A 27,521-nucleotide genomic window follows, 5' to 3' on the forward strand; every position below is an offset into this window, starting at 1 on the left:
TTTGTACAGATGGTCATGTCAAACAAACATATCAAACGCACCGCGAGTAGCCCGCAACGCTTGCAACATTTTCCTCTCCATTTTTTCCCTTCCTCGACTTATCCCCAAGTTTTGTTTACGAACAACAGCATTTTGTAAGTATTATCCACGCGTGTTATTTATGTGTTCCGCAGAAATTTTTATCAAAGAATGAGCAATTATTCTAATTATTTCTCGGCTATTTTTAATTAGGCGAAATTCCCCTGTAAATTCTAGCGTGTATTCATTAGTGCGGCCTGGTGAGGAAAAGTTCTTTTTTTCGCAAACTACTTTTTTCGAAACCGTATTATGTGACTCTCTGAAATTAAAAAATGCTCTTCAAACTTTCGGATCTCGCTCGTTGTGCGCAAAATACGAAAATGTATATGGCCCCCGAATACAGTGCAAAAGTAGAGTTCGTATAATGCGTAGAGAGAGAAAATTGGTTTGATATACCTAGAGAGCTTTTGAAGCTCCGTGATTATCTATCTATCTATCGTTACTCGCATCCGCGTCTTGAGAGAGCGAATAGTTATAGCGGATCCTCTCGTCTTGGACGAAGTCGCGATAACGCGCGTCAATTTTACTACTTCTTGAACTTTCGACAAAGTCGAAGACACTTGTGCTCAGGGCGATCGCGTTCTTTAACGAAACACACTCGCGTTCTCTCGCGCAAAGGAACGTACCGTGATTTCATCCGCTGTTCTTTGAACGAGCACAGAAATTCTTTGCTCTACTTGGACTCCTCTCGGCGATATCTCACTCTCTCTCTCTCTCTCTCTTTCGATAGTCGCACGAATCGATAGATCGCGATTATTCGATGAAATTGATTTCAGGGCGACGATAGCTCGTTTGTTCGTTCCGCACGAGCGCCCTTTTCCGAAATCGAAGCGGAAACGTGCCGGAAAGACACGTTTGCCTTTTCTCCTCTCGGCTCGCTATAAATCTTTAAACTCCCTTATCGTCGCCGCCCTTCTTCCCCATCATCCGTACCACGTGTTCGTGGGATTCTCTCTTCGCGCGACTACTCGTCAGGACAATTCGCAATTAAGAGACAGCTCGCGGAGGATCTCGCCGGTCATAATAAAGAGTATTTTTATTTCATTTTTATCCGTTTGCGATTTTTCTCCCGCGTAAGAAAAAAATCGACTCAGTCTTGCGTACGACTTGATGTCGTGCCGGCTTGACGGATCGCGAGGGCGAACGATCGATCGAGGCTGTACGGCTCGTTGGGTCTACGCGATCTACTTTATTATCGTTCGATTCGCGATATCTCCGCGACGTGCATTTTGCATCGACGACTTTTCTCCCGCCCGATCCTCTTCCTCCGATGCTCCGTCGCATCTTCCTAGAGTGTCCTTCTCACTCCCCTCGCTCCCTTCGCTCTTAATATTGGTCTCCCACACCGCTTACTCTCGTAATCATGATTATCACCATCTCCCGCACCATCTCGCCATCTCGCAAATAAAAACGTATTCTCTTTGAAGAAAGAAACGTGCTTCTTCCTAGATATATACACATTTTCCCCTCTTGTTCCGGTCCTTGGATCCTCTTTCTTCGCTCGATGCTTTCCTTCTCCGTCTCTTTTTTCGGCTTTTCGGTCCCTCCTCTCCTTCCACCATTCTTCGAGCACTCTTCGGAAATAAGGAATATATTCTCTCTGAAGCAAAGCACGATAAAAGTCAAATGACTCTCCTTCCTCCTCGTGTCCTAGCGACTTGTCCTCATCTTGCCATTCTTCTCGCTTGATTCCCCATCTTTTGCCTCCCTTCCTCTTCCTCTCGCGCTCCCAGCCTCCATCTTCCGAAGGTAAAAAGTGATTCTGGCTGGAGCCAATTACGTGAAGTATCTCATAAGGAGAATAAGCGTCATTGGCATAATGGCAGAAAGATTTGGCGTCGAGCTACCATTGAGCATAGCGCATGTGTAAGTGCAGTGCGTCTGTAACAAACAAGACGGGCGATTCGCCCTTCCTTTAGAACCCGGTCCGCCTCGTTATCGGTTTTACTACTAGCTAAGATCGTCGCTCGCGATCTCTATATATATTCGCTTTCTTTTATTGATTTTCTTCAATTTTTTTTTATAATCTTCAATCTTTTCTTCGATCTTTCTCCTCAGGTCACTGTACTTTATTTTCAAACATTAAGAAATAATGTCAAAGATTTCATCAAATAGATTTGAATCATTTAATGATAATAAAAATGATAATAAAATGCGCGTCAATTGATATGAATAAAAGAATATAACTCACTTTTATTATTATATTAATCCATGACGAAGAAATTGAATGTATAAACTTGTTAAATTGAATATTGTGTGACAATAATATAATTTACAATGTATACATATTAGATAATAAAAAAATTATTGTTTCCGATTTGTAGTGTCGCAAAAGGTTAATAAAGAGAAATGCACATGAAATTTATTAAATCAAATATTCAATACCAAGACAAGTACATCGAAATAGATATCGATCTGTTAAATAATGTGACAAGGATGTTAACTTGTATTTTTCCGTTCTATTAAAAAATCTAATACATCATATTAAATCATTGAAATACATTGTTTAACAAACTGAATAAATCAAATGTGATTTACCTTAAAAGTTGATCAGAGAAAAGTTAAATTTCAATTTGTCGAAAAATATAAAATCCAATTTCATATTTTTTTTTTTTAAAGCCATTGATACATTTATCGTAAAGTCAATATCAAAGCGCCTCGTACGCGGTATCGACGGTGATTAAAATAATTAGAAAGGAAACAATTAACGCGAGTATTCGACGCATACTTTTGATGCCAACGAACGATATAATGTAAAGTGATGTAATACTCACTTTTAGCAGCGAGGTTGCCATTCTGTCGAGGAAATCCTTCGTGAATCGCGCTGTATCGTCGCCACACTGACGGCGCACTGCATGATGAGAGCATTCCAAGTACTCCGTGAAGGAGCTGCAAACACAAACAAATACCCCAAACTCTATTGAAAATCCCTTTTCAAACGCTGAAATTGGATAAAACACGCGGTTACCAATTGCATTTGCGAAATGTTAGCGAACGTAACAATTCGAGACGCAAGTGGAGAGAATGCTGCGCGCAGAAATCGTATTATCGCTCGGTGATTATTGTCGCAAATTCTTTTCTAAACCACATCCTCCTTACGTATACTCTTTTTTTTTTCTCTCCGACCATTTTCCCTTTCGCGATACTATTTTCAAAAATTGAAACCTCGTAACTTCTCGCGCGGACGAAATTTCCAATTCATTTCTTTCAATTCGTCCGTTTTTGCCGATCGGGTGAGTCTTTCGAACTTGGCAAGGCAACGTCCGCGATGGCCCAAAATTGGGTCAGAACGACGCGAGAAATGCGTTTTTGTAGATACCGTTATCCACTTTGGGTCGCACTACTTACATACGTCCCTCCCCCTTGTGTTCTAACCCTTTCCGCGAGAGATGCGCAAGTTCAAAAGCTGCAGTAGACCGTGGCAGAGATACGCTAATGACATTACGTCCCTTTCTCCTCCTCCCCTCCCCTCCCCTCCCCTCTGTGTGTGTGTATATATGTGTGTGTGTGTGTGTGTGTGTACAGGCATCAGCGTGAAACTTCCGACCTAAAGGACTGATTAGACTCTTTTTGCGCGAGTCCTTTGAGCAACGCCCGTCGTTATTAATGCAGTTGTTTCACTCGGCGAGCTCTTAAGTGTTAAATTATCACAGTCGAGAGGATTTTGACATCCTTTTGCGAAACGCCGGAATTTCCAGTATTGCTTAATAAACCTATTTGGCCGTAACTCGCGCATTTACCCCTCCCCTCTCCTCCTCCCCGCCCCGAAGATCCTTCCTTTCGTGTCATATCTTAAGTCGATTTCTCCTCGGCGAATTTACTATCGGTCTAGAAAAGAGTTGATAATACTGCTACGCGCGGCAGAGACCTTCCATTGTACTCTCGAAACACGAGAAGAAGGCGTAATTGAGAACATTTAATATTGCATATACGTGCGCTTTAATTTTTGCACGTTGCGTCTTGATTTCCTGAAATTATCGACATAATTGCAAATTGATTCTTTCCAAGTCTATCAGGCGTAAAATTCTGAAACTTTAATCAAACAAATTTATGCAATTTATTTATTTCATACAATTGATAATTTTATTGTCAAGTTGCAATTATTCCTTCTCTGAGCAAATACATTTAGGACAAATATATCGGTCTGTCTGCATTGAAATAAATTTTTGCACAAATACTCTCTCTTTGTAAGATAAAAATATTAGACTATTTCATTCCATGTTCATGACGGGAAAGTTGATAATCCGTAGGGGCGTGATAGAATTCAAATAAAACAGTCGCGATGGAGAATTTACATTTTGAAAAGTGACTAGGTCAAATTGACTCGCGCTTTGAATTCCAAGGTTTACCTCCGCATTGCCAAGCTAACAAACTTTCCCGGATAAGCAAATGGACCGTAAACGCATCCTATTTACAAAGATGAAAATTCCGGCCAAGTGTGCATATTAATTTTGCATAAAAATTTTATAACATCATTTAATTTGTTGTTGGAATAAAATTAATCCCCTTGAGAAAATGCAATTTTACATGTATCTCTGGATCGCGTATCTTTTTTAGTATTCAACTATATTTAATTAACAATATTTAATTCTCTCGCGTCAATCCTTCATTTCCATTTAAATCTTTGAAATAATTCCAATCTGCCGCGACAAATATTTTGTATTATTTTTGCACAAAAATACAAAAGAAGTCTTCGACTTACCAGCAAAATGACTTGATCTTTTCTTGCGTGACAGCTGTGCGGTTTGAAATAATTTCCATTTCCAGCGTAGCCTTTTGATACGTTTTGTAACACATCTCGTACTCGGCCTTGACTTTTTGCATGCATGGGGCGTGCTTCAAGAATTCTGCAAACAGAAAATTTTATTTCCTCTATTGGACGATTGCGTATTGGCCGGAATACGGGAATCGATAATGAAATTTCGCGGTCAATCAGGCCACGATTTTGCGCTGGAAAATATATAATCTAATATCGCTAAAAATAAAGGAGAAAAAACGTATATACGGTAACTAACTTGAATAAATGATGACTTTAATTCATAATAACGTAATCAAGAATAATGGAATATTTCGCTCGAAGAGAATAAAGCATATAATTTGATTCTTAAGCGCGGATTAAGAGTGAAAATCGATTACGCTTTTACATTCCCGAGTCTATTCCTAGAAAAACAAACGACTTGACTTTAGGTGGGCGCGTTCTATAATCACAAGATCGTATACACGTGGATCGTTGACTGACGCACTAATCATCTCTCGTGGTCTTTGGCAACGATGGTTTTATAAATGAAGACCGCTTCCCTCTATAGCCGTCTTGTTTACGATAGACGAGCTCACGTCACACGCCAGTATGCGAGAGATCGATATTGTTCTCCTTGCTAACGATTCATTATGTTACATGGTACTCTCCTCGCCGTCAGAGAGGAGAGTACATTATGAAGAGTCATGCCTGCTCGATCGACCCGCGAACAATCTACGCGATATTCCTGTAATCTCGAGAGTGCCGGATGCATTATTGACTCTAGTGCCATCTCCGACTGAAAGCCGACAGTTTGGAATTGTATCGATGCTCGAATGCCGCTTGCCCAAACGGGCCGCTGGCTTTTGCACGTCATTGTTTCGCCAACGATAGCGAAATTTACTATCGCGAATGAATCTTTGGAAAAAGGCGGAATATTATAATTCGATCGAATTATAAATCCTCGATTATAAATTATCCGACTAAAGGCCGACAATTTGGAATCGATGTTCGATGCCGCTTGCCCAATTGGCCCAAACGGGCCACTGGCTTTTGCACGTCATTGTTTCGCCAACGATAGCGAAATTTACTATCGCGAATGAATCTTTGGAAAAAGGCGGAATATTATAATTCGATCGAATTATAAATCCTCGATTATAAATTATCCGATTAAAGACCGACAGTTTGGAACCATTGTTCGACGCCGCTTGCCCAATTGGCAAACGGGCCGCTGGCTTTTGCACGTCATTGTTTCGCCAACGATAGCGAAATTTACTATCGCGAATGAATCTTTGGAAAAAGGCGGAATATTATAATTCGATCGAATTATAAATCCTCGATTATAAATTATCCGACTAAAGGCCGACAATTTGGAATCGATGTTCGATGCCGCTTGCCCAATTGGCCCAAACGGGCCACTGGCTTTTGCACGTCATTGTTTCGCCAACGATAGCGAAATTTACTATCGCGAATGAATCTTTGGAAAAAGGCGGAATATTATAATTCGATCGAATTATAAATCCTCGATTATAAATTATCCGATTAAAGACCGACAGTTTGGAACCATTGTTCGACGCCGCTTGCCCAATTGGCAAACGGGCCGCTGGCTTTTGCACGTCATTGTTTCGCCAACGATAGCGAAATTTACTATCGCGAATGAATCTTTGGAAAAAGGCGGAATATTATAATTCGATCGAATTATAAATCCTCGATTATAAATTATCCGACTAAAGGCCGACAATTTGGAATCGATGTTCGATGCCGCTTGCCCAATTGGCCCAAACGGGCCACTGGCTTTTGCACGTCATTGTTTCGCCAACGATAGCGAAATTTACTATCGCGAATGAATCTTTGGAAAAAGGCGGAATATTATAATTCGATCGAATTATAAATCCTCGATTATAAATTATCCGATTAAAGACCGACAGTTTGGAACCATTGTTCGACGCCGCTTGCCCAATTGGCAAACGGGCCGCTGGCTTTTGCACGTCATTGTTTCGCCAACGATAGCGAAATTTACTATCGCGAATGAATCTTTGGAAAAAGGCGGAATATTATAATTCGATCGAATTATAAATCCTCGATTATAAATTAATATCGCGCTTTCGATAACACATTGTTCCCTCGCAACGAGTGTCTCTAATTGCCGGGCTCTTCAATTCTCTGCATTTCTCTTTAATTTCGCGTATTTAATTTCATCTTTTTTTCTCCGTTTAAATGCTAAAATTGTTACACTCGTAACATTTGAAATATACAAAAATATAAAAGCGTCTAGCGAAAAAAAAGAAGCTCCGTTTTTCCACCAAAAATTTATATTCGTGATATTTAAAACAATTTTTCTTTTCTCCCCTCTTTCCACAACTTTGGCCAACTGCTTTTACGACTGGGTTTTTCGTCAAAGGCGTTTTTCATCGGTTCAATGATTTAGACAAGAGTGCACTTACCGTCTTGATATGGACCGTCGTGGCAAAGTTCCATGATCACCTGGTTGGTGCCGGTATAGAGTAAGTTGAAGTGCTCCCTCTGCTTCTCCTTCATGCAATTGAGCGTGTATTTCGTGATGCATTTCATCCCGGCCTCGAGGTCACTGCAATGAAAACAGGAAATAAGCCATTATTAAATATATTTATTGTTTTTGAACCGGATGACGGAAATATGGAAGTCTACCAACTTAAGTAGGTTAAGGGTCAAGTCTGTGCGCGTAGAAATCCACGACGTAATATCGCCAAGTCTGACGTCTTTGACGTTTTAGAGATGGCAGGAATAACTTTATTGGGCAATGTAAACAGAATGCCTGCCAATAGATCGTGAGGTATTAGTAATTATATTTTGTTGAAAACGTGTGTGTGCTTCAAAAATTGTTTATTATTATTATATTATTTTATCTAAATTTATGAAATTGTAATCTGGATTAAATTTATGAAACTATATTAATCTAACAAAATTAAATTATCAATTTCCAAAAACGCCTGGAAAGGGAATTATATTGGAATTATGTTTACTTGTAATCTCTGTGAAAATTTAATAAATAATAAAATAATTGCCAGAAGATACTTTTATTGTGAAAAAAATTTTTTTTCACAAAAAGTTTATTGTTTTAACGGATAAAATAATAATATATAGTTTGTTTATTTTGAAGAGTGTAGCACAATTTTAATTCTAATCGGCAGAATATTGAAATTTTTATTACAAAAAGATTTCATCTAATATATAACGTTGTATATAAATGTATTAAACAATATACTTTTCCCGATACAATTGAATGTCACGCGTTTCTTCCGATCCAATTGATACGAGATTCAAAGACTATTGGAGACGTACGCATACAATTCTCCCTCTGGAAAATCTATTATTGAATCGCGAGAAACAGAAGCCGGGTCGCATCTCGCGAGACGAGCTCCTCGTCAGTTGCAACGCCATTATAAATATAACATCGCAAACATTAGATTGACTCTCAAGATCCATCTATTGAACCGTATCACCTATCAAGATTGCTCTCGAGCCGAGTCTCTCGATGACTATAAATACGGGCTAATATTACGATCTTGAATAGAGGACGCGAAGAAGTCGCGAAACGCGAGAGGATCGATATTTGCGCGCATAAACTGGCGTAAAAGAATTTTCCACCGATGACTAGCGAAGAGGCGAAATATGCGGTACGTTGGTCTCATCTCGAGAATTGATTATGCAAACCGTCCAATTTGCACAGTGTCATCCATTTTCCGGAAAACAAATATAAAAAGTATCGCGTGTCGCGTTATCTTGACGGTGCACGATAGCATTACTACAATTACGCAACAAAATGCGCGCAACGCGCGTTGTAAGCTATCGTGATTAATAATTGGTCGCATCGGACGATGGCAAGCGAGCCCAGGCTTGCATGAAATTTAAAGTTACATGAAACGAGCCGAAATTTCTCCCGGACCGGCTAAATTGCAAGCGTAATAAGATTCTTGGCCGAATTCGCGGGGCTCTGGAAATATCCGCACAAAATATCCGGCTGCTTGCATGCAATCATCCACTCAATTACATACGTACCATCTCGCGCGCGCGCGCGCGCGCGCCCGCGCGCGAGAGGGGGAGGGGGAGATTGATTCGAACGATCGAGCGCCTCGTTTGCGATAGAGCCGAAACGGAGACTGATACGATCGCGATTTCGGACGAATATAATAGACGAAGCCGCGGATGCGGAATGTCGGATATTATTCCCCGGCCAATTTCCAATTTCGCCGAGAGAGCCGCCTTACGTTACGTCTGTCTGCGAAACGATTCTTGCCCCCTCCCCCCTCCAGGTTGCCTCGTTGGCGATAAATTACTCGCGGGAATGATTAATGTTTTATACGCTCGTGTCGGAATTAACGCGGGTATGAATGTGGATAATGAAAAATGTCTCTAATGACATTTGGGTGCGAAACTGTCAAGTGAGTATCACTTTTCAAACGTCACAATTAACGCGATTAAGACCCCGTTCTCAAAATTGATACGAAATGCTAGAGAGAGTCGATTACAGAAACGACCGCACCGAGAAAAATCGTTTGATTGTACCAACAAGATTAATATATGATTGAAGGCATTTTGGTTAAATCAAACAAGAATTTCTAGTTATCATGATAAGACTCGATTTTTTATAACTAGAATGTTTAATAGATTTTACTATAAGGATTTGGTTAGTATTTTCTGGTTGGATCTCTCAAATTTCTTGTTACATTAATTTCTTTGCTTGCTTCTTAACTTAATTCGTATTCAATATTTGCCATAAATGTATATAAAGAATTAGTATTAACATTAAATTCAAAGAATATTTTTTTTTGTCTTACGAGCAGTAGGGCCAGAAAGAGGACGCTAGCTCTCTGATTGTGTGAGCTGCATCCTCTTTTTGCATCACTGTTTATCAGTTTAATTTCTAACAAACTGAACTTGAAATAATTTATTCAATAATCTGGATTGAATTTATGCAATAATCGTGTTGGAATTCGGAATATTAAGCAGACTTTGAGATTAGATGGAAAAAATTTTAGACGACTTGGTGCTGGGGAGTTTAGTATTATTAACGAGAAAATTTGGTAAATTTAACAGGAAGAAATTAATCAGATTCATCTGGTAATTCCTACAAGAATTCTGGTTCGTCCATTTTCCAACAGACATACTGGTTGAATCTACCAGAATTCTAATTAATACAACCAGATTTTTTTCTCAATATTGCACTGTTTATCAGTTTAATTTCTAACAAACTGAATTTAAAATAATTTATTCAATAATCTGGATTGAATTTATCCAATAATTTTGTTGAAATTCAGAATATTAAACAGACTTTTGAGATTAGATGGGAAAAATTTGAGGCGACTTAGTGCTGGCGAGTTTAGTATTATTAATTCTGGTTCGTTCATTTTCCAACAGACATACCGGTTGAGAATCTACCAGAATTCTAATAAATGCAACCAGATTTTTTTCTCAGTGCGGTCATTTTTCTCGAGGAGAGGAAAGAAGGGGGACCCCTAAACCAACGTCTCGGAATTGCTCGGAGTAAGTTGGTGCAGTCGCATCTCATGGAACATGTAAAGAAACGACAGGTAACAACGAAGATCGGCTCGAAGGAGCCGCGCGGGCCGAATAGAGACGAGAGACGAAGGACTCACGGGCATAGTTTGTTGAGTTCCTCCTTTTTCGTTACGACGAGACCCAGGTCGTTGCTGCTGATTTTCTCGAGGGGCCTGGCGCACCTCACGAGCTCCTCGTGTCCGCACTCTTCACCCCGGCAGCTGGCGAGCACTGAAACAGAAGCGCGATAATCGGGTTAGCCAAGAATAGAGAGAGCTCGGGAAGGGAGAAGGTAAGGCGAAACGTAAGGCAAGGTACGACGAAATTCCCCCGGTGCGGAGCCAGCCGATAACAATGTTATTAGTAAGGGAATCGCAAAGAGCAACGCTACTCCTCGAATTCGATTAAGCGCGCGCGCGGAATCGATGTTACCGTCACCATTGCGGTGTGATTGCAGCGGAAATATCAAACAAGTTTAATTGACGTGGAAACAATACAGATTGCACCCGGAACTTCATACTCGGACGGATCCCCGATACCCGTTTCCATGGAATTGTCATAGCATGGGACCGTATCGTACACACGCCTGTCGCGTCCACCGAGACGTTATTATTTCGCGTTTTCGACAGAAAAATCCCCGGTTACGTCGCGTTATTACACGGAGAGTCATGCACGCTACTTGGAATTAAAATGTCGAAATGACGCGTTCTTGCTCCGACTTGACGAGATGAGGAAAATATGACAATTCTTTAAGGATGTTTTGCATGTATAATCCTAGCAAAAAATAGCTGAAAATCAATATTGATGAATATCCACTTTTGGGGTATTTTGAGTATGAGAAATTGTGTGGAATATTACAATTTGATTTTAGCTACAGTGCAGAGATGTATTTTTTAATATTTATTGCGTTTTTACTGAAATATATTCCGAATTTTGTTAATCGAAATGATTAACTTTTGGCAGAAAATTTCGCCTCGTGACAGATACATAGCTAATTTCATTAAATTATATTTAATATCTTTTTAACTAGTTAGTACTCGTATAATATTATTTGATCAAATATTTCCTCTGTATCTAAACTATTGCAAATTTTAAACAAATTCTGAATATTATTTCCATGTGTTTTTGTTATTTGAATCGTGGTTATACGTTTCCCATAAAAACACATGTTAATATTCGGTACAAATTAAAATCCTTACAACTTGTGAACGCTTTAGTGAATCGATTTAAAAATTGTACTGAAAATTCTAAACATATGTAAGGACATTCTGCACAATTTTCATTAAATTCTCAATATTTTAAAAGTAGGTACAAAACATCTTTAAAAAAAAAAAAAGAAAAAAAAAATGTAAGAATTATTGAATTTATAAAGAATTATTGCAAAAATTTTTGTCACAATGGTATTCCCACCTGCGCTTGATCTTGAAAATAGCCTTCTTTCCGATTATTATTGTATTATCCTTTTTCTATCGGCGAGGGAGTTTTTTATAGTTTTAATTTGCTAAAGCTCGGATATTTTTCTCGACCCCCCCTTCGCCCTCTTCCTTTATCCTTTTATTATGGTTTCCGAGCCGACTTGTCCGGATCCTTTGTATCTGAATTTTGAAAATGAAATTACAATGGCGGCGCGGTAGCAGCCAACGTGTACGCACACATTCGCACACGCGCACAAGATGCGCTCGCGTGTGTATATCGGTGGTCACACGCGAATTCGGGATGCAGGATAAAAAACACAGGAAATGCATTCGCCGTCCGGGCTAATGATGACGAATGGCGCGCGATATTATCACGGCGTCATGTGCCGTTGGCGAAAAACCATTCGTTCATATTAGGAAGTTGATTTGGATTTAATGGGAGGGGGAGGACGAGGGGAGGGGGAGGAGGAGGAGGAGGAGAGAGACACCATCTCGTTTGCCAGGTCGGCTCGCCCGCGTGCTTTCGTCGTGCTTTTCCAACTTTTGGAAATTCATTACCAATTATGCACGGTCTACGGAACTTTATGCACGTATACATATTCACGCGCGCGCACGTAACGTAATGTCCAAGAAATTCCCGTTTAAATTTTTGCGCGATTTTTTTGCGCGAATTTAAAGTCGATTTGTTTAAAAAAAATAAATAAACGTGTGTTTTTGTAGAAAAATTCTACTAGTGTAAACAATTGTTTTAACGTTTAATATTTTTTAATACTTAATATTAAATATACAGGATGTATGTGAAATGATGCACTAAACTTTAGGAGCGTATAAATAAGACTTTTTTTTCCTATGAATATGGGTCCGCAAATGAACCCAAGCTAGAGGCCCCTAAAGTTTGGGAAAAAAAATTGAAAATTGACTGTTTCAGGGGAAAAAAAATTGCGACAAATCTCGAATCGAAATTTGATAAATTTTGATCGAATCTAATTGTACAATAGGAACAACATTTTTGTTTGAGTGGACATTAGGGATGGTTGTACCTCGGAAACTATCGCTGTCTTGAGATTTTAATTAAGAAACGCTAAACTCTAAATTGATCAAAGAATCCGTCATTAAATTAAGCCGGAGAAATTCTGGGACATTTTATATAAACACTCGACGACCAGGATAAAGAAGCATCGTATCCGGCTTTTGAAGGCGAATCTCGGGACATTTTCCGTGAAATTATTAAGCACTTTTGAGAGAGAGAGAGAGAGAGAGAGAGAGAGAGAGAGAGAGAGAGAGAGAGAGAGAGAGAGAGAGAGAGAGAGAGAGAGAGAGAGAAAGAGAGACAAGTTCTTTCGTAATAAACAAGCCATTGTGAGAGAAGGGTGAGATGGGAACAGGGTCAAGATCGACTTTTCTCTCGACACCGCCAAACGAACTTATAACTTCCGCTCGAAACCGATTATCCGGAAGTGCCACTTTCCAGGTAATAAAAGAGAACTACCAATAGGGCCGCTTGCTCTTGCTTTTGCACCAACTTGGAACTTTTCCACCCCCGTCTCCCCATCCATCTCCTTTCCCATGTTTGCTCTAATATAGAATTTCTGTATACGCGCGATGGCGGTACTAATGGAAAGCAACGTTACGTTTCATCATCTCGTGATGAAAAGTCAAACTAGATGAACGAGCCATACAATTAAAGTTCGCTCCGAGGAATGTTCAATTTCCCTCCTTCTTTTGTCTTACATCTCGAAAGATGTTCGAGCTAGGTATCGAAATGTTTTATGCAAGAGATCTTATTTGATTTCTTTTTTAAATACCGACGAGAGAAAGAGAGAGAGAGAAGAGAAAAAAAAACGCAGAATCGAAACGAGGCAATATCAAGGTACAAAAGGAGAATTTACGAATTAGCAATTTGCACTGCTGATTTTTTTGGAATAAATGGAATCTTGTAAAACTTTCTGCCAACTTTTTTTCGCACAATAATCGGATTACCGAATCGAGAGCTTTTAGAGAAATTGAGAATATCTCGAAAAAGGATTACTCGCTCATACATAATAGGTATCGAATAATCTTTGATTATCTATAATCTTGATCCACGCATTCTGTGTTTGCAAACATGATGTACACCGGGATAAACATTGCAAATTAATGTTTGTAACCGCTGATGCTACATCGTTACCAAGATCGAAATTGCTAAAACATACAACGATAAACACAACTCTCTCCCGTCATATTTGAAGAGCAGAATCACATATTTCTCATGGAGAAATTTGCTATTTGCTTTAAGGGAATAAAGAAAAAAAAAATTAAAAATTCGTTCTCCAAATCAAGTGATCTACATAAATACTGTAAATTAAAATGTACAAACGACGTCTCGTGTTATGACATATTTACAAAATATTAATCGCTCTGTATAAATAAAAATATAAATCTTTTCCCGGGACGAATCGTCCCGTTGGACTCTAGAAGGGTCTAGACGACTTGTCTCGGAGCTCTAGGAAATTTATGTCTTCGTTTATTGTTTGGCGCGCGAATTGTTTGCAAGTTTCTTCGCCAAGTAAACTCTCATCGAGAGAAAGGGCGAGGAAAGGAGAGAGAAAAATAGTGACAGAGAGACAGAGAGACAGAGAGAGAAAGAGAGAAACATGCGTTTCCCTCTCTTGGGACAAAAGCGCGAATATACCATGGGGGATGGGAAGGAGCACGTATGCGACGCACGCAACGCGACCGCGTCGATTCGACGATGCGTGCAACAAACTATGCAAGCAAATCCCTCGCGCGGCGCGTCGACGACCAGCGGAGCCATTAAATTTAATTACAAACTATCGAAATTATCGGGGAGAGCCCGTCGCGGATCGACGACTCTCGTTCGGTAACGACCGAACGGTTCGACGAGCCGTCCGCGAAACTGCCCGCCGTCCCGCTGCCCCCCCCCCTCCTTCCACCCCTCGCCGCTCCACACCCCCTGTGTAGCGATGCAATCGTTTTGTGCAAAACGAACGTAACAATGGGACGACGGACGCCGTCTGCCCGCGATAAATCCATAAATCTGTCCTTCGATGATTAATTAAATAGGCGGCCGCGGTGTTTCCCCATGACTACGCGATTTGTACCAACGATTTATAGAGTGCTTGATTTCACTGTACTATTTCATTCGAAAGTGAATTTTTCCATTTCTTAATGTTTTTATACAGTTATAATTTATTATAAATAAATAAGTAATAATAGCGCGGTTTATACGTGATTTGTACCAACGATTTATAGAGTGCTTGATTTCGACTGTACGTGTCGAAAAATGAATTTTTCTTCAAATCTTTCTTAATGCTTTTCATATAATTTTCTTTTAAATAAATAAATATTAAACAAATAAGTAATAAATAATATTAAATAAATTAATAATAAATAAATAAAAATAATTAAATAAATATAAAATAAATAAATAATCAATAAATAAAAATAATTAAATAAATATAAAATAAATAAATAATAAATAAATAAAAATAATTAAATAAATAAAGAATAAATAAATAAATAACATACTACAAATTTGTAAAAAATCTCCTGTCTAGCGATGTTTGTCGGAATTTCTTAATTTGTACACTCGAACGATGGATAAAAAATTAAAAAGTGAATATCCTTCTCCTCGAGATGGTCGTCTCTGATGATATATCGCAACCTATTTTCCCGTTATCGATCTCTCCTGTGTTTCTTTTTCTCAAGCTCTCTTCTTATTTTCTTGGCTCGACTAAGATATCTCTCGTGAGAAGAGTACCTGCTTAGGTGCAGCAAAATATAAGACTTTCGTGTGTAATTCTATCCCACGCCCGTGATTCTCTCTATAAATAGCGGGCGAGGGCAATCGAATCGTTATCCAGAGTTATCGCGACAATTTTAATATTAATCGCATCTAATAAATCTCTTTCCGATTACTAATCGATTTGTCGGACTCGGCGATAATTACGAGATTGTAATAAATTTGTAATTAACATATTTTTAATGCATCTGTAAAACGTATCGATATACTTCTGTTTAATTCGATTTGCGCGTATTGGCATAATTAGTCGCGTATGGAGTTCGTTATTATACGCGGGTCATTGTATCCCTCACCCTACATCACGATCATTAAATTAGAATCTTGCGTAATCATCGATTTAATTTTTCAGCAATAAACAACCGACTTTACGTCAGCAGACTAATTGATGGAAAAAGAGAGTTAAGTATTTTACAACTTTATTTCCTTCTCGCATTCTTTATAAAATGAGTCGAGTCATTACGTTCTAACGCAATTAATTGAAAGTCACCAGCCTCTTTTCTTATGAGAGCCTTGCAAGTCACTCGGCAGAAATGCTTATTCGAAATTATTCGATCGCAAAATCAAAGAGTCTTTATTGGTAAACAATCAATGCTCAGTATGCGAGTGTGTCTCGTTCGCTTTATTTTAATTCACAAGCGTGAACTATTGGCACTTTCGAATGAAGTGAGTCATGGGTCACAAAGAATCTATAGCATCCAACGAGATGTGCTTTATATCACCAATTTATATTTATTATATTTATTATATCATATATCATATATTTATTATATTTATATTATTATATTTTATATATTTATTATATCATATATTATATATTTATTATATTTATATTATTATATTTTATATATTTATTATTATTTATTTTATATTATTATATTATATTAATATTATATTATATATTTATTATATTTATTTATATTCAACACATTCGAAATTTCTCATCACCGATCGAATTATACATTCGTGGCAAATTGGATTAAATTGGGTTTAATCACGAAGCGATCGAACCCGCTTCATTTGAAAAGGTTGTACGTGGGACTACTGCAACGGAAAGAAGTCGCATCGGTTAGGGCCCGTATTTACAATGAGGCGACAGATAGGATCATCGTATGATACCGGCACGACCAATCGCGAGCCGTCCCGTAGGTTGGCCTTGCTAAGCATACGCGTGACGCGACGTGTCCGAGTATTTTCGCTCCGCATGCACGCACGAATGTCAAATCGACGAGACGCGACGAGACGTGACGTCACGCGCGCGCTATACAACTCGACGTGTTTTCGCCGCGTCGTTCTCACGACCGGATTTAAAAAGTCGGAAAGTTCCGGGTGAGAAAGAGCAATTCTTCGAAAGCGAAATCATTCTTACGCACATTTTTCCTTTCCTTAGAATTCAAATTTCCTGGTTCTTTATCGCCGTCAAATTGTAAGGAATGGTATGGATTTCTTTTTTTCGTTTTTTCTACGAGATATCGGATAAATTATTTTTTTTTTGCATGTCATAGTTTATATCTGATGTGATTTGTAAATATATATTTTTTGTGTTATTTATAAATGAACTTATCTGCATGTGTCCTGTACGCTTCGACAGTGAAAATAAATCTTGACAGTTAATCAAGATTCACAACTATATTTTTATAATTCACGAAATGAAGGAAAAATCTTTGTCATATTTCATCAACCTACATTGTCATACGAAAAAAAAAAAAAAAACTAATTTAGTCCTAAATTTGTATAAAAAAAATAAATTGTGTAAAAAAAAATCACATAACTTCTCTTTTTGACATCGTATATAATATGACGTAGATCAATAAAGAGATTACTAATCAAATAGAATATAAATTTCAACTTTTTGTCATAATAGAAAATTGAAAAAAATATAACGCATATTCATAGTTGCATAGATTTGCAGATTGAAATCGCGCGATGTCAACGTCACTATTCATTTCCTGATAAATCAATTATGTTGTTTGTAAGATTACATAAAAGGTTGTATGTACACATATTAGCATGATGTAATTATAATAACAGCGATAAGATATCATTTAATAAATGTCAATAACATGAGTATTAACTGCTAGTTTTTCATCTTCTCGCTTTCTCTCTCTCTCTCTCTCTCTCTCTATTTATCTTATAGTATAATATATCTTTTTTCGCAAATATCATATTCTACTGTACCGTCAAATATATATTGTCGAATTTAAATATCTTTTTGTCATGATAACGCGGTCATCCATTTGATTAAAATTATTTTTGTTAATCAATAAAAATAGCCAACATTTGTTTTTTCCAAAGATGTCAGGAAAAAGATACATTGAATAATAATCATCGAAATGTAAACATTCAGAAAAAGTATCGAAAATAAACTCGGGCAAATTAATTTCTGTCACTTTGGCGCTAATCTTTTAAATGTAAATCTCATGCTAATTTTTCGCGATTACATAAACGGAGATTGGTAATATCCAGCAACAAGGCGAGAACCCGATATCGATCCCCGAGTCGCAGCATTTAATTTTGACAAGACTAGACACTTTAGACTTTTATAACAATGGGGATCGCCTAAAGAGACACGTCGCTTAAAACTTTGTATTCATTGTCTTCGCGTGAGACGCGAAAATAATGTCGTGTTTACAAAATAAAATCTCTGAAAATATGGCATTAGAGGGTCGCCTTTGGATGTATTTTAAGTTGATAAAATTTCTCGGGGTTAATAAAATATTCCGGATTATCTCGAACGGGCGTGGCCTGAAATAGACCAAACGACGAAGATAACGATAAGAGCGATAAGGTCGCGCGCCACGCGACTTCCGCGAGAAGGAGGGGGAGAGGAAAGGGAGGAGGGATCGCAAAATCGCTGAATAAAATGAAAATGACCGGCGTCTCGTTTGCAGAGTCGACGAGAAGAAGACGCGTCTTATCTTATCTCCGCGCGTATCTTACGCGCGTAAAACGCGACGGGAATGCGTTTTCGCTTCATTACCATCTGCTCTCTTTTTCGACCCTCGCGAGATAGCTGAATGGATAAATGACAGATAGCTGAGTGGATAAATGACAGATAAATGACGATGACCTTGGCTTCCCTCCTTCGCGTGTCGTTGCGTGACCTGACCTACGTCGTATAGTCGATACGCATAATGAATAACACATTGTAAGTTGCTACGCTTAAAGCTATTTTTATTTTTTAATTCCACGTAAGAGGGATTGCATCATGCCATCCCTGCTTCGAAAGTTTGAAAGGACTTTTATGGTTTATTTGTAAAAATCATTATTCGCAAAAATCGAAAATTCTATTAATAAAAAAAAATATTAGGAAAAAGTATAATATATAAACTCTATTAATAAAAAATTCTATTAATTATTTTAAAAAATGTTAGAAAAAAATATAATATATAAACTATATGTATTATATATTTGCACGAATAATTTAATCGCGATTATTCGTTCGAAATTTTTTTCCTGCATATCGCGCTTGAATAATGTAATCCGTAATCATTTTTATGTCTTTACTTTGTCAGCGTAAAATGGATATTTTCAATCGCGTTGCGAGTCGCGATTAACAGGTTGAAAATGTCTGAAAAACGCTAAGGGATGTTGCGCGCGCGCTGTAATTCGATAAAGTGGATCCTGGTTCATATTATGTAGTGTCTGCGAGCAACGTTAATCTAATCGACGCATTATATTAAGCCGTCGCGGTACATCCGGATGAAGGCTTCCATTTTAGCGCGAAATATCTGGTAATGATAAAGGTCGAAGAATTTCTCGGCGTTAAAGTCGATATGCCGGATAATTATGTCAAATCCATATTAAAATCTACATTAAAATCTATATTAAAATATGTACAAATAAAATATACAAAATGTACAGTTTTTAATATACAGGGTGTCCCAGATCACCCGTACACGCCTTTTAGAATGGCTTTTATCAACAATCGCGAACAATTTTTCAAATAAATCGGGTACGCTCCATCAAACGGTGATATTTTCAACTTTTGATTCCGACCGGAAAAACGCCATCCGGATCGGAAGTTGAATTTTTTTAGGGGGTCATGATACTTTTTATTACAGGTTCTAATTGTACGTGAAAAAATAAGAAACTTTTGTATCAAACGTTTTTTTCTGAAAGGGCCTCTGTTAATCTGAAAATTGATCTTGAAAGTAACTGTGATGAAATAATAAACTTCAAATTAAGATTGACAGAGGCACTTTTAGAAAAAACGTTTGATACAAAAGTTTCTTATTTTTTCACGTACAATTCAAACCTACGATAAAAAGTACCATGTTCCCCTAAAAAAATTCAACTTCCGATCCGGATGACGTATTTCCGGTCGGAATCAAAAGTTGAAAATATTACCATTTGATGAGCATATTTGAGGAGCGTATCCGATTTACTTAAAAATTGTTCGCGATTTTTGATAAAAGCATTTATTTTCATTATTTTAAAAGGGATGTACGGGTGGTCTGGGACACCCTATATATCGCTATAAGTACATCGTGAGGAATCGCTCTACGCATTTACAAGGGAAATTTCGGTTTGCCGATTTTCTTTCAGGGACAGGAGGAAGCTCTACCGATTGGGAGAGAGACGACGAAACCGCTAATCCGGAGTTAATAAATTGAAACTGTCGTTGGCAACCCACCCAGCCTTTGATCCGTCTTCCAGATAGAAGACGACCTGTTCGCACCTTCCATTTAGCGGCGCGCGTTTCATACCGAGGCTGACTCATCTTCGCTACAGTTTAGGTTAATTAAACATCGGTTTAGCGACACGTCGTTCATTATCACGACATTAGCGCTAAACGACGCTGATTAATACATTTCCCTTTAAATGACGCGTTCCTACGCGCCAATTTCACGATTACATCTCGCCTCTAATAAGTATACGTATCGGCTGTACATACGTAACAAGTATCGATACCGGTTTTAGTAGCCGCGAAAATTCTTACGACATTCAGTGGGACGCAAAGACATCGATACGAAACTCGAATAATCACCGTCACTCGCAATATTTTTTTCAAAAATTTCCAAGCTCATTTTACGCCATGTATAATTCACGATAAAAATAATATTAGAAAATATTATAAAAATATATATATATATATTATAATATTATATAATTTTTAGTATTAAAATATTGAATAATAAATATATAAATATATTTATTATTTTATTACAATAAATTATAATAAAACTGTAACCACTTTAATACCAAAAAAATTATAAAATTCTGATACTAGAAAAGTTATAACCAGAATTCTATTTCTCTCTAGAATCTTTTATAATCAAAAATTACAAATACTAGAAAATACGTGTGTGTTTGAAATAATATATTTATAAATTAATTAAATCTCTTTCTCTCTTTCTCTTTCGTCGAACAATCAAGCATGAATAGCTAAACGGGCTTCTTTACAATTTCTAATTTATATTTTCGATCGTTAAACCTGAAAATATATTTTCATTTAGCAAAAGAATAGAATTATTCGTAGCGATTCGTTATTTCGTGTCAGTTTTATTCCTCGTAAATGAAAGATGGAACGTTAGTTGTTTATGTTAATCTTTTGCACTCTCCGCAACAGAAGAATTTGCGCTAACTTTAATTAATTTGCTCCGCTGTTATTACTCGGTCTTCTCCCATTCTTTTCACGCGTTATATTATTCTTTTCCACATTGTTCCATTATTATCCAAATTCTCCATATTACCTTCCCTTCAGACTAAACACAACGCGGCGCAGAGTAAACCGCAGAATTACCGCCGTGTTTAAAGAGGAAACAGGAGATGCGAGACAAAATATACAGACTTAGAGCCGCGAGGAGAGAGACTCGTAAAGGAAACCGAAAATATCAACTCTGGGTATGCGAGTGAATTCAAAGCCGGTCGCGCGATACGTCTCTCTCTCTCGACGCCACGCAACAAGTCTTACGTGGGACCTAAACTTTGCGTGGAATGCGTGGTACGCGCGCGAACGAACCGGCTGTTCCTCTCCCTCTCTCTCTCTCCCTCCTACATCTGCCGCTCTCGCCAAGGAAAAAAGGCCTCGATCGGATGTCTCCTCGCGTGGCGTGATGTGGCGTGATGCGACGCTCACACGCACGCGATGTGTGCGTGTGCGTTAAAGGTGAGGTGAGACTCACGCCCATCCACTCGGCCAATCGCCGCTCGCTACGTCATCTCGTACGATGTAACGGAGCGAGTTACCCACGTGGTCGCGCGCCTGAACGCCGCCGCAGCTATTTCGGTAGCGAGAGAGAGAGAGAGAGGAGCGTCTCGTCGCAAAAGGACCGAGCTACGATCGTCAGAGCCCCCCTTTCCCCGCCGCAAGATATATTCACTTTTATCGTTGAGATCCTTATCTTATCGAGATGGTTTAATTGTGTTAATTGGATCGATTTGATTTCAATAGATATGTCGTTAGATTGAAATATAAAAAAAAAATCACATTATCGATATGTGTTGTACGTAAGGTAGTAATTGAAATGTAGACGTGGAAAGATGGTAAACAAGTCAATTATCTAATAATGCTCCTATATACAGTGTATCTGAGATGATGCACTAAACTTTAGGAGAGTATTCTGCACTGAGAAAAATTGTTTGATTGTACCAACAAGACGTATATGATTGAAGGCATTCTGGTTAAATCAAACAAGAATTTCGAGTTATCATGATAAGATAAGACTCGATTTTTTTATAACTAGAATGTTTAATAGATTTTATAAGGATTTGGTTAGTATTTTCTGATCGGATCTATAAAATTTCTTGTTGCATTAACTTCTTTGTTTGCCGCTAGCCACTCTTAATTTTACTCATATTAAATATTTGCCATGAAATGTATATAAAAACTAGAATTAACATTAAATAGTCCAAAGTATATTTTTTTTTCTTACGAGCAGTAGTGCCAGAAAGAGGACGCTAGCTCTCTGATTGTGGGCGTTTGAGCTGCATCCTCTTCTTGCATCACTGTTTATCAATTTAATTTCTAAGAAACTGAATTTAAAATAATTTATTCAATCATCTGCATTGAATTTATTCGATAATCTTGTTGGAATTCAGAATATTAAACAGACTTTTGAGATTAGATGGAAAAAATTTTAGACTTGGTGCTGGGGAGTTTAGTATTATTAACGAGAAAATTTGGTAAATTTAACAGGAAGAAATTAATCAGATTCATCTAATAATTCCTACAAGAATTCTGGTTCGTCCATTTTCCAGACATACTGGTTTGAATCTAGAATTCAGAATTCTAATTAATGCAATCAGATTTTTTTTCAGTGTAGAGATCAAAATAAGACTTTTTTTCTTACGAACATGGATCTGCAAAATTCGAAAATGCGTAAAATTGACCAAACACTCGCAACGCAAATTTATTTATCTCTCAAGAGAGGGTCAAAACTTTTTTTTTCTGAAATACAGCCAATTTTTAATTTTTTCCCCAAACTTTAGAGGCCTCTAACTCAGAGGAGGATTCATTTGCGGATCCATGTTCATAGAAAAAAAAAAGTCTCATATTTCGATCCCTAGAATACGCTCCTAAATTAGTGCATTTCAGACACACCCAGTATGCGCGCGTAACGACTCGTGTACGCGATGATGTAATCCAAGGCGTTCGGCAAATGCGAGTCGGAATTTATTTATTCGAAAGCGACGTCATATCACGCCACGGTGTGTCACGTTAATACGCTTACGCGCTACGATAGAATTAGCCCGCTCGCGAATCGAGGCATGCGGGATTAATATTCACGATTGTACGCATCGCGCGATTAGGGAGCACGATCGGATCGTCTTGTTTATCCGTTTTCGCTCGCGTCACGAGATGCACGGGGAACTCTAATAGACGCCCCGAATGTGAATTCAAGGCCGGCGGCGATCCTCGTCATCGCTCCTCTCCGACATTCGAGACGATTAGACGCGTCGTAAACACAATTTACAGAAACATGGTCGCACAGAGGAGACTGATCGCGCGCGTGTGCGCGTGTGTGTGGGCTTGGTATTCCGAGTTTACGTATGTATTCCGTCGCTCTTCTACCTCCGAAAGCGACTTTAAATTTGGAACTCGCTAATTCCAAACGCGTGTCAGGAAAACACTCGATTTAGATCGAGTTGTCCCGAACACGTGTCAGCTGTTTATTTTAAGATCGTCTATAAAGAACGCTAGGCTTTTTTAATCGATGAGACATATTTCGGGAACTCTTCGGGAACTCTTCGGGAACTCTTCGGGAATTCGTCGTTTATTAATTTAGTCGAGCAGTTTTTCAAGTTCCATGCTCGACGAGAGTCCATGCGCGCCTGTTTCAAAGATATGCCACCAAACTGGTTCTCAATGAATAGAATAATTTGCTGTAATATTAATCCTACCCGGATTTGAAATTGCACGTGTCGAATAAACTTCACATCCAGCTATTTAAAATTGTTTTTACTTGGAAATTTCATCTCGAGTGATTTTGACAGAATGCTATCTTCCTCGTCGAGAGGGGAAAAAAAAGAGATAACGCGCGTTTTCATTTTATCCGATTAATATTTCGAGAGATTTTTGCAGTCGACTGCATGAAAGAATCTCATCGCGAGATTCCTTTCCGTCATCGAGAGCGGACCTTTCGATCACTCACCGACACTGACAGATTAATAAACTATCAAAAAGAAATCGATTCGCGTCGCTATTGAAATAAACGGCCCGGGAATGGGAGAAACGCGAGAGAGGCGGAGGACTTAATTGTCGGAAAAGCTTCTCCCTTGTTCTAATATCGGGGATATCTCCTCGATAATTTTGGGTACGTCACGTTTTCAAAGATACGGGGCGAACGGGATGCGCGCACGAACTTGTCCGCGACCTAATTAGATAAAACTTGCTCGATACTTTGAGAATTTTTGCTCGCACGCTAGTATCAATCCCCGCTCTAATTAAACGTCCCAATTTTACAGCGAGGCTAATTACAACAGCACGCCAAACGAGGCTGAATTAAGTTCCAACGAGACATTTTCCATCGCGCGAAATTCCCTCGCCTTTTTTACGACCCTCCTCACCGTCGCCGTTTAACTTTAACCGTAGTTTAACTGATCGTTTGTTCCTCGCGAGCGCGAGGAATTGCCTCGGCAAAGTTCATTTCGCCCGAGATTAATTTCAAGCATAATTTCGAGTCTCGTTAGAAATATTTGTGCGAGTTCGACGAGAAGGGGGACGTGACTCTCGAAGAAGGTGGCGCGTGACAAATTTTATTACTCCTAAAATACGCACGTCCGAGCCTAGGTCTCGGCTTCCGATTCCAATTTCGTTGAAACTCGACAGGTGTTTCTCGCGCGTTCACGTCGATAATTTCGTCCCTTCCGCATTTTTTCTCACAGCAAATTTTAAGCATCGGGGACGTCGCGTCGTGCGCGTCCTGCTTTAATCTCGCAGTCGGTCCTCCTCCTCCTTCTCCGCCGTTATGTACTTGAAGCGGCGTCCTTGACCTACGTTTCGCGAAAGAGAAGAGCGAGGGTGTCGCGCGACACTTATTACGTTCGTTCGAAAAATGACGTAGGCAAACCCGGAAGAGCGATAATCGCTATCACCGTAAATTATACTTGTTTATTGAATGACGCGCGTTGGCGTTAAGTCGAGACGATTACAAATGTAATATTAATAGATTTATCGAATTTCATACGCATCGATTTAATACGATTATAATATTAACATGGAATTAAAAATGAATGCTCGAATGTAAATAATGTAATGATACTGTTATTTTTGCTGAAAAAATATTGCCAAGCATGCGATTGTAGACGCCTGATTCGTCATCAGTGACTTGTCATTCGCGCTTTTTTTCGCGAAGTGTTATGCATTTGATGAGTTTGCGATTAAATAATCACGCGATTCGTATACTAGAACGTTTGTTGGATGTCTCCGGATGTACATCCCTCTCATCCCATTAAACCGATCATTTTCACGCGTAGAAAAGCGATGCGCGTGATGACAATGGTTACGTCAAGGAGCGACCGATCCGGAAATGAGGCGATTAGCGAAATAGCGACGATTAGGTCGAGATTCGAGGAAGCGCCAATTTTTCGTAGGAGGCTCATCGTTGGTCGATTTAAAACCCGAGATGGAAAGTAATTACACGTGAAAAGGAATATACAAATTTTTCATGTTACATTTTATTCGTAGCGTACTAAAGTCGCAAGCTTCAGCTCGCGCATCGTCAACGTGGTCCAATTAAATCATCAAGAGGATCGTGACGTACATGTATAAAAAATTCGCTCGTCTTCTGTGCTTGACAAGAAATAAATGTACTATATATAAATATAAATATAAGAAGTGAGTATACGTTTTTCGGATCCGAAAAGTCCGTGAAAGAAAATAAAGTAAATAAATAAAGACATATATATATGTATATATATTACAGGCTAAACTTATCGCGTTAAATCGACTTCGAGACGCCGGCTCGTCCAAGACTCGTCGAAGCTGGGGGTGATACTCACGGGAATACAAGGCGGTTGTGAATAGCGCGACCCAGGACAGCTGATTCTCCATAAACGTCTTCATGTTCCAACTCGTTGTTGCTTGAATTTCGCTTACGATACGAAGTGTAGCGGTCGATCGTCGTCGAACGAAGAAAAAGGCTCTTCTCTCTTCTATTTTTAACAGGCAACTGGACGAAAAAAAATCGCACCAACGACGAAGCCAGGGAGAGAGAAGAGGAAGAGGAGAGATAAGACCGAGCGTAAGATCGAGTATAAAACGCGCTCTTTCTTTACTCGCACGGTTTTTCTCTATTTCCGCGGTTCTGGTCGACGCGATGCGTTCGACACGTACACACCACGCGAGCGACCGTGCACCACTGACCGAGCGACTCGCGCCGCCGGAGTCGGAGGCAACGCGCGCCGAGTTTCGAAGGCGCCAGCGCGCATGCGTCGATCGCTCACGCCACCGGTCCCGCGATCCGTCTCTCCTTCCTTCTCTCTCATTCTCTCGCGCTCGCGCTCGCGCCCGGATCGCGATCTCGGGCGAGTTCCTCTCGCGTCATCGTCATCATGCACCTTGGCCGCGGCCACTGGCGCCGACGTCGTTACGGAGCTCGTTCAACTGGCGTGAGATTTTATTAATCGAACCCCTACGTGTGCGCGAATCGAAGCGGCAGCGAATGAAGAAAAGGGAGTTGGAGTTGGAGAGAGAGAGAGAGAGGAAATGATGTTTCGCGCGCTTTTTATAGTATGGATTTCGACGAAACTGTATTATCTCTCTGCGGTTTACGGCTCTATGAAACCTGATAATACTTTAATAAATTCATATATTCCGATAAAGCGCAAATGTAGGGCAAAATTTTGAAATTGCACTGAAAAATTGTTTGATTGTATCAACAAGACGTATATGATTGAAGGCATTTTGATTAAATCAAACAAGAATTTCTAGTTATCGTGATAAGACTCGATTTTTTATAACTAGAACGTTTAATAGACTTTACTATAAGGATTTGATTAGTATTTTCTGGTTGAATCTATAAAATTTTTTGTTGCGTTAATTTCTTTGCTTGTTAGGCAAGCCACTCTTAACTTATTCATACAACTCGTATTTAATATTTGTCATGAAATGTATATAAAGAATTAGTATTAACATTAAATCCAAAGTATATTTTTTTTCTTTTACGAACAATAGTGCCAGAAAGAGGACGCTCTGATTGTGTGTGTTTGAATTGTGCATCCTCTTCTTGTATCACTGTTTATCAGTTTAATTTCTACAAACTGAACTTAAAATAATTTATTCAATAATCTGGATTGAATTTATCCAATAATTTGATTGGAATTCAAAATATTAAACAGACTTGAAATTAGATGGAAAAAATTTTAGACGACTTGGTGCTGGGGAGTTTAGTATTATTAACAAGAAAATTTGATAAATTTAACAGGAAGAAATTAATCGGAAACACCTGGTAATTCCTACAAGAATTCTGGTTCGTCCATTTTCCAACAGACGCTGGTTGAATCTACCAGA

The 27,521-nt window shown here is 38.7% G+C and overlaps 1 protein-coding gene across 1 annotated transcript; it reads right to left on the reverse strand.

Annotated features, from left to right (window-relative positions):
• LOC105255477 lies at window positions 1-26,382 on the reverse strand. The gene is made up of 6 exons (XM_011264777.3): window positions 26,012-26,382; window positions 10,450-10,582; window positions 7,258-7,400; window positions 4,781-4,925; window positions 2,853-2,967; window positions 1-1,959 (listed from the first exon to the last, which is right to left on the reverse strand). Exons 1-6 carry the CDS (start codon window positions 26,073-26,075, stop codon window positions 1,855-1,857), a joined length of 705 nt encoding a protein of 234 aa, XP_011263079.2. The 5' UTR covers window positions 26,076-26,382; the 3' UTR covers window positions 1-1,854.
• Between the last annotated feature and the right edge of the window lie 1,139 nt (window positions 26,383-27,521).

This window comes from Camponotus floridanus, unplaced genomic scaffold, assembly GCF_003227725.1.
Source record: "Camponotus floridanus strain SB8 unplaced genomic scaffold, Cflo_v7.5 scaffold2, whole genome shotgun sequence".
Classification (NCBI taxonomy): Eukaryota; Metazoa; Arthropoda; class Insecta; order Hymenoptera; family Formicidae; genus Camponotus; species Camponotus floridanus.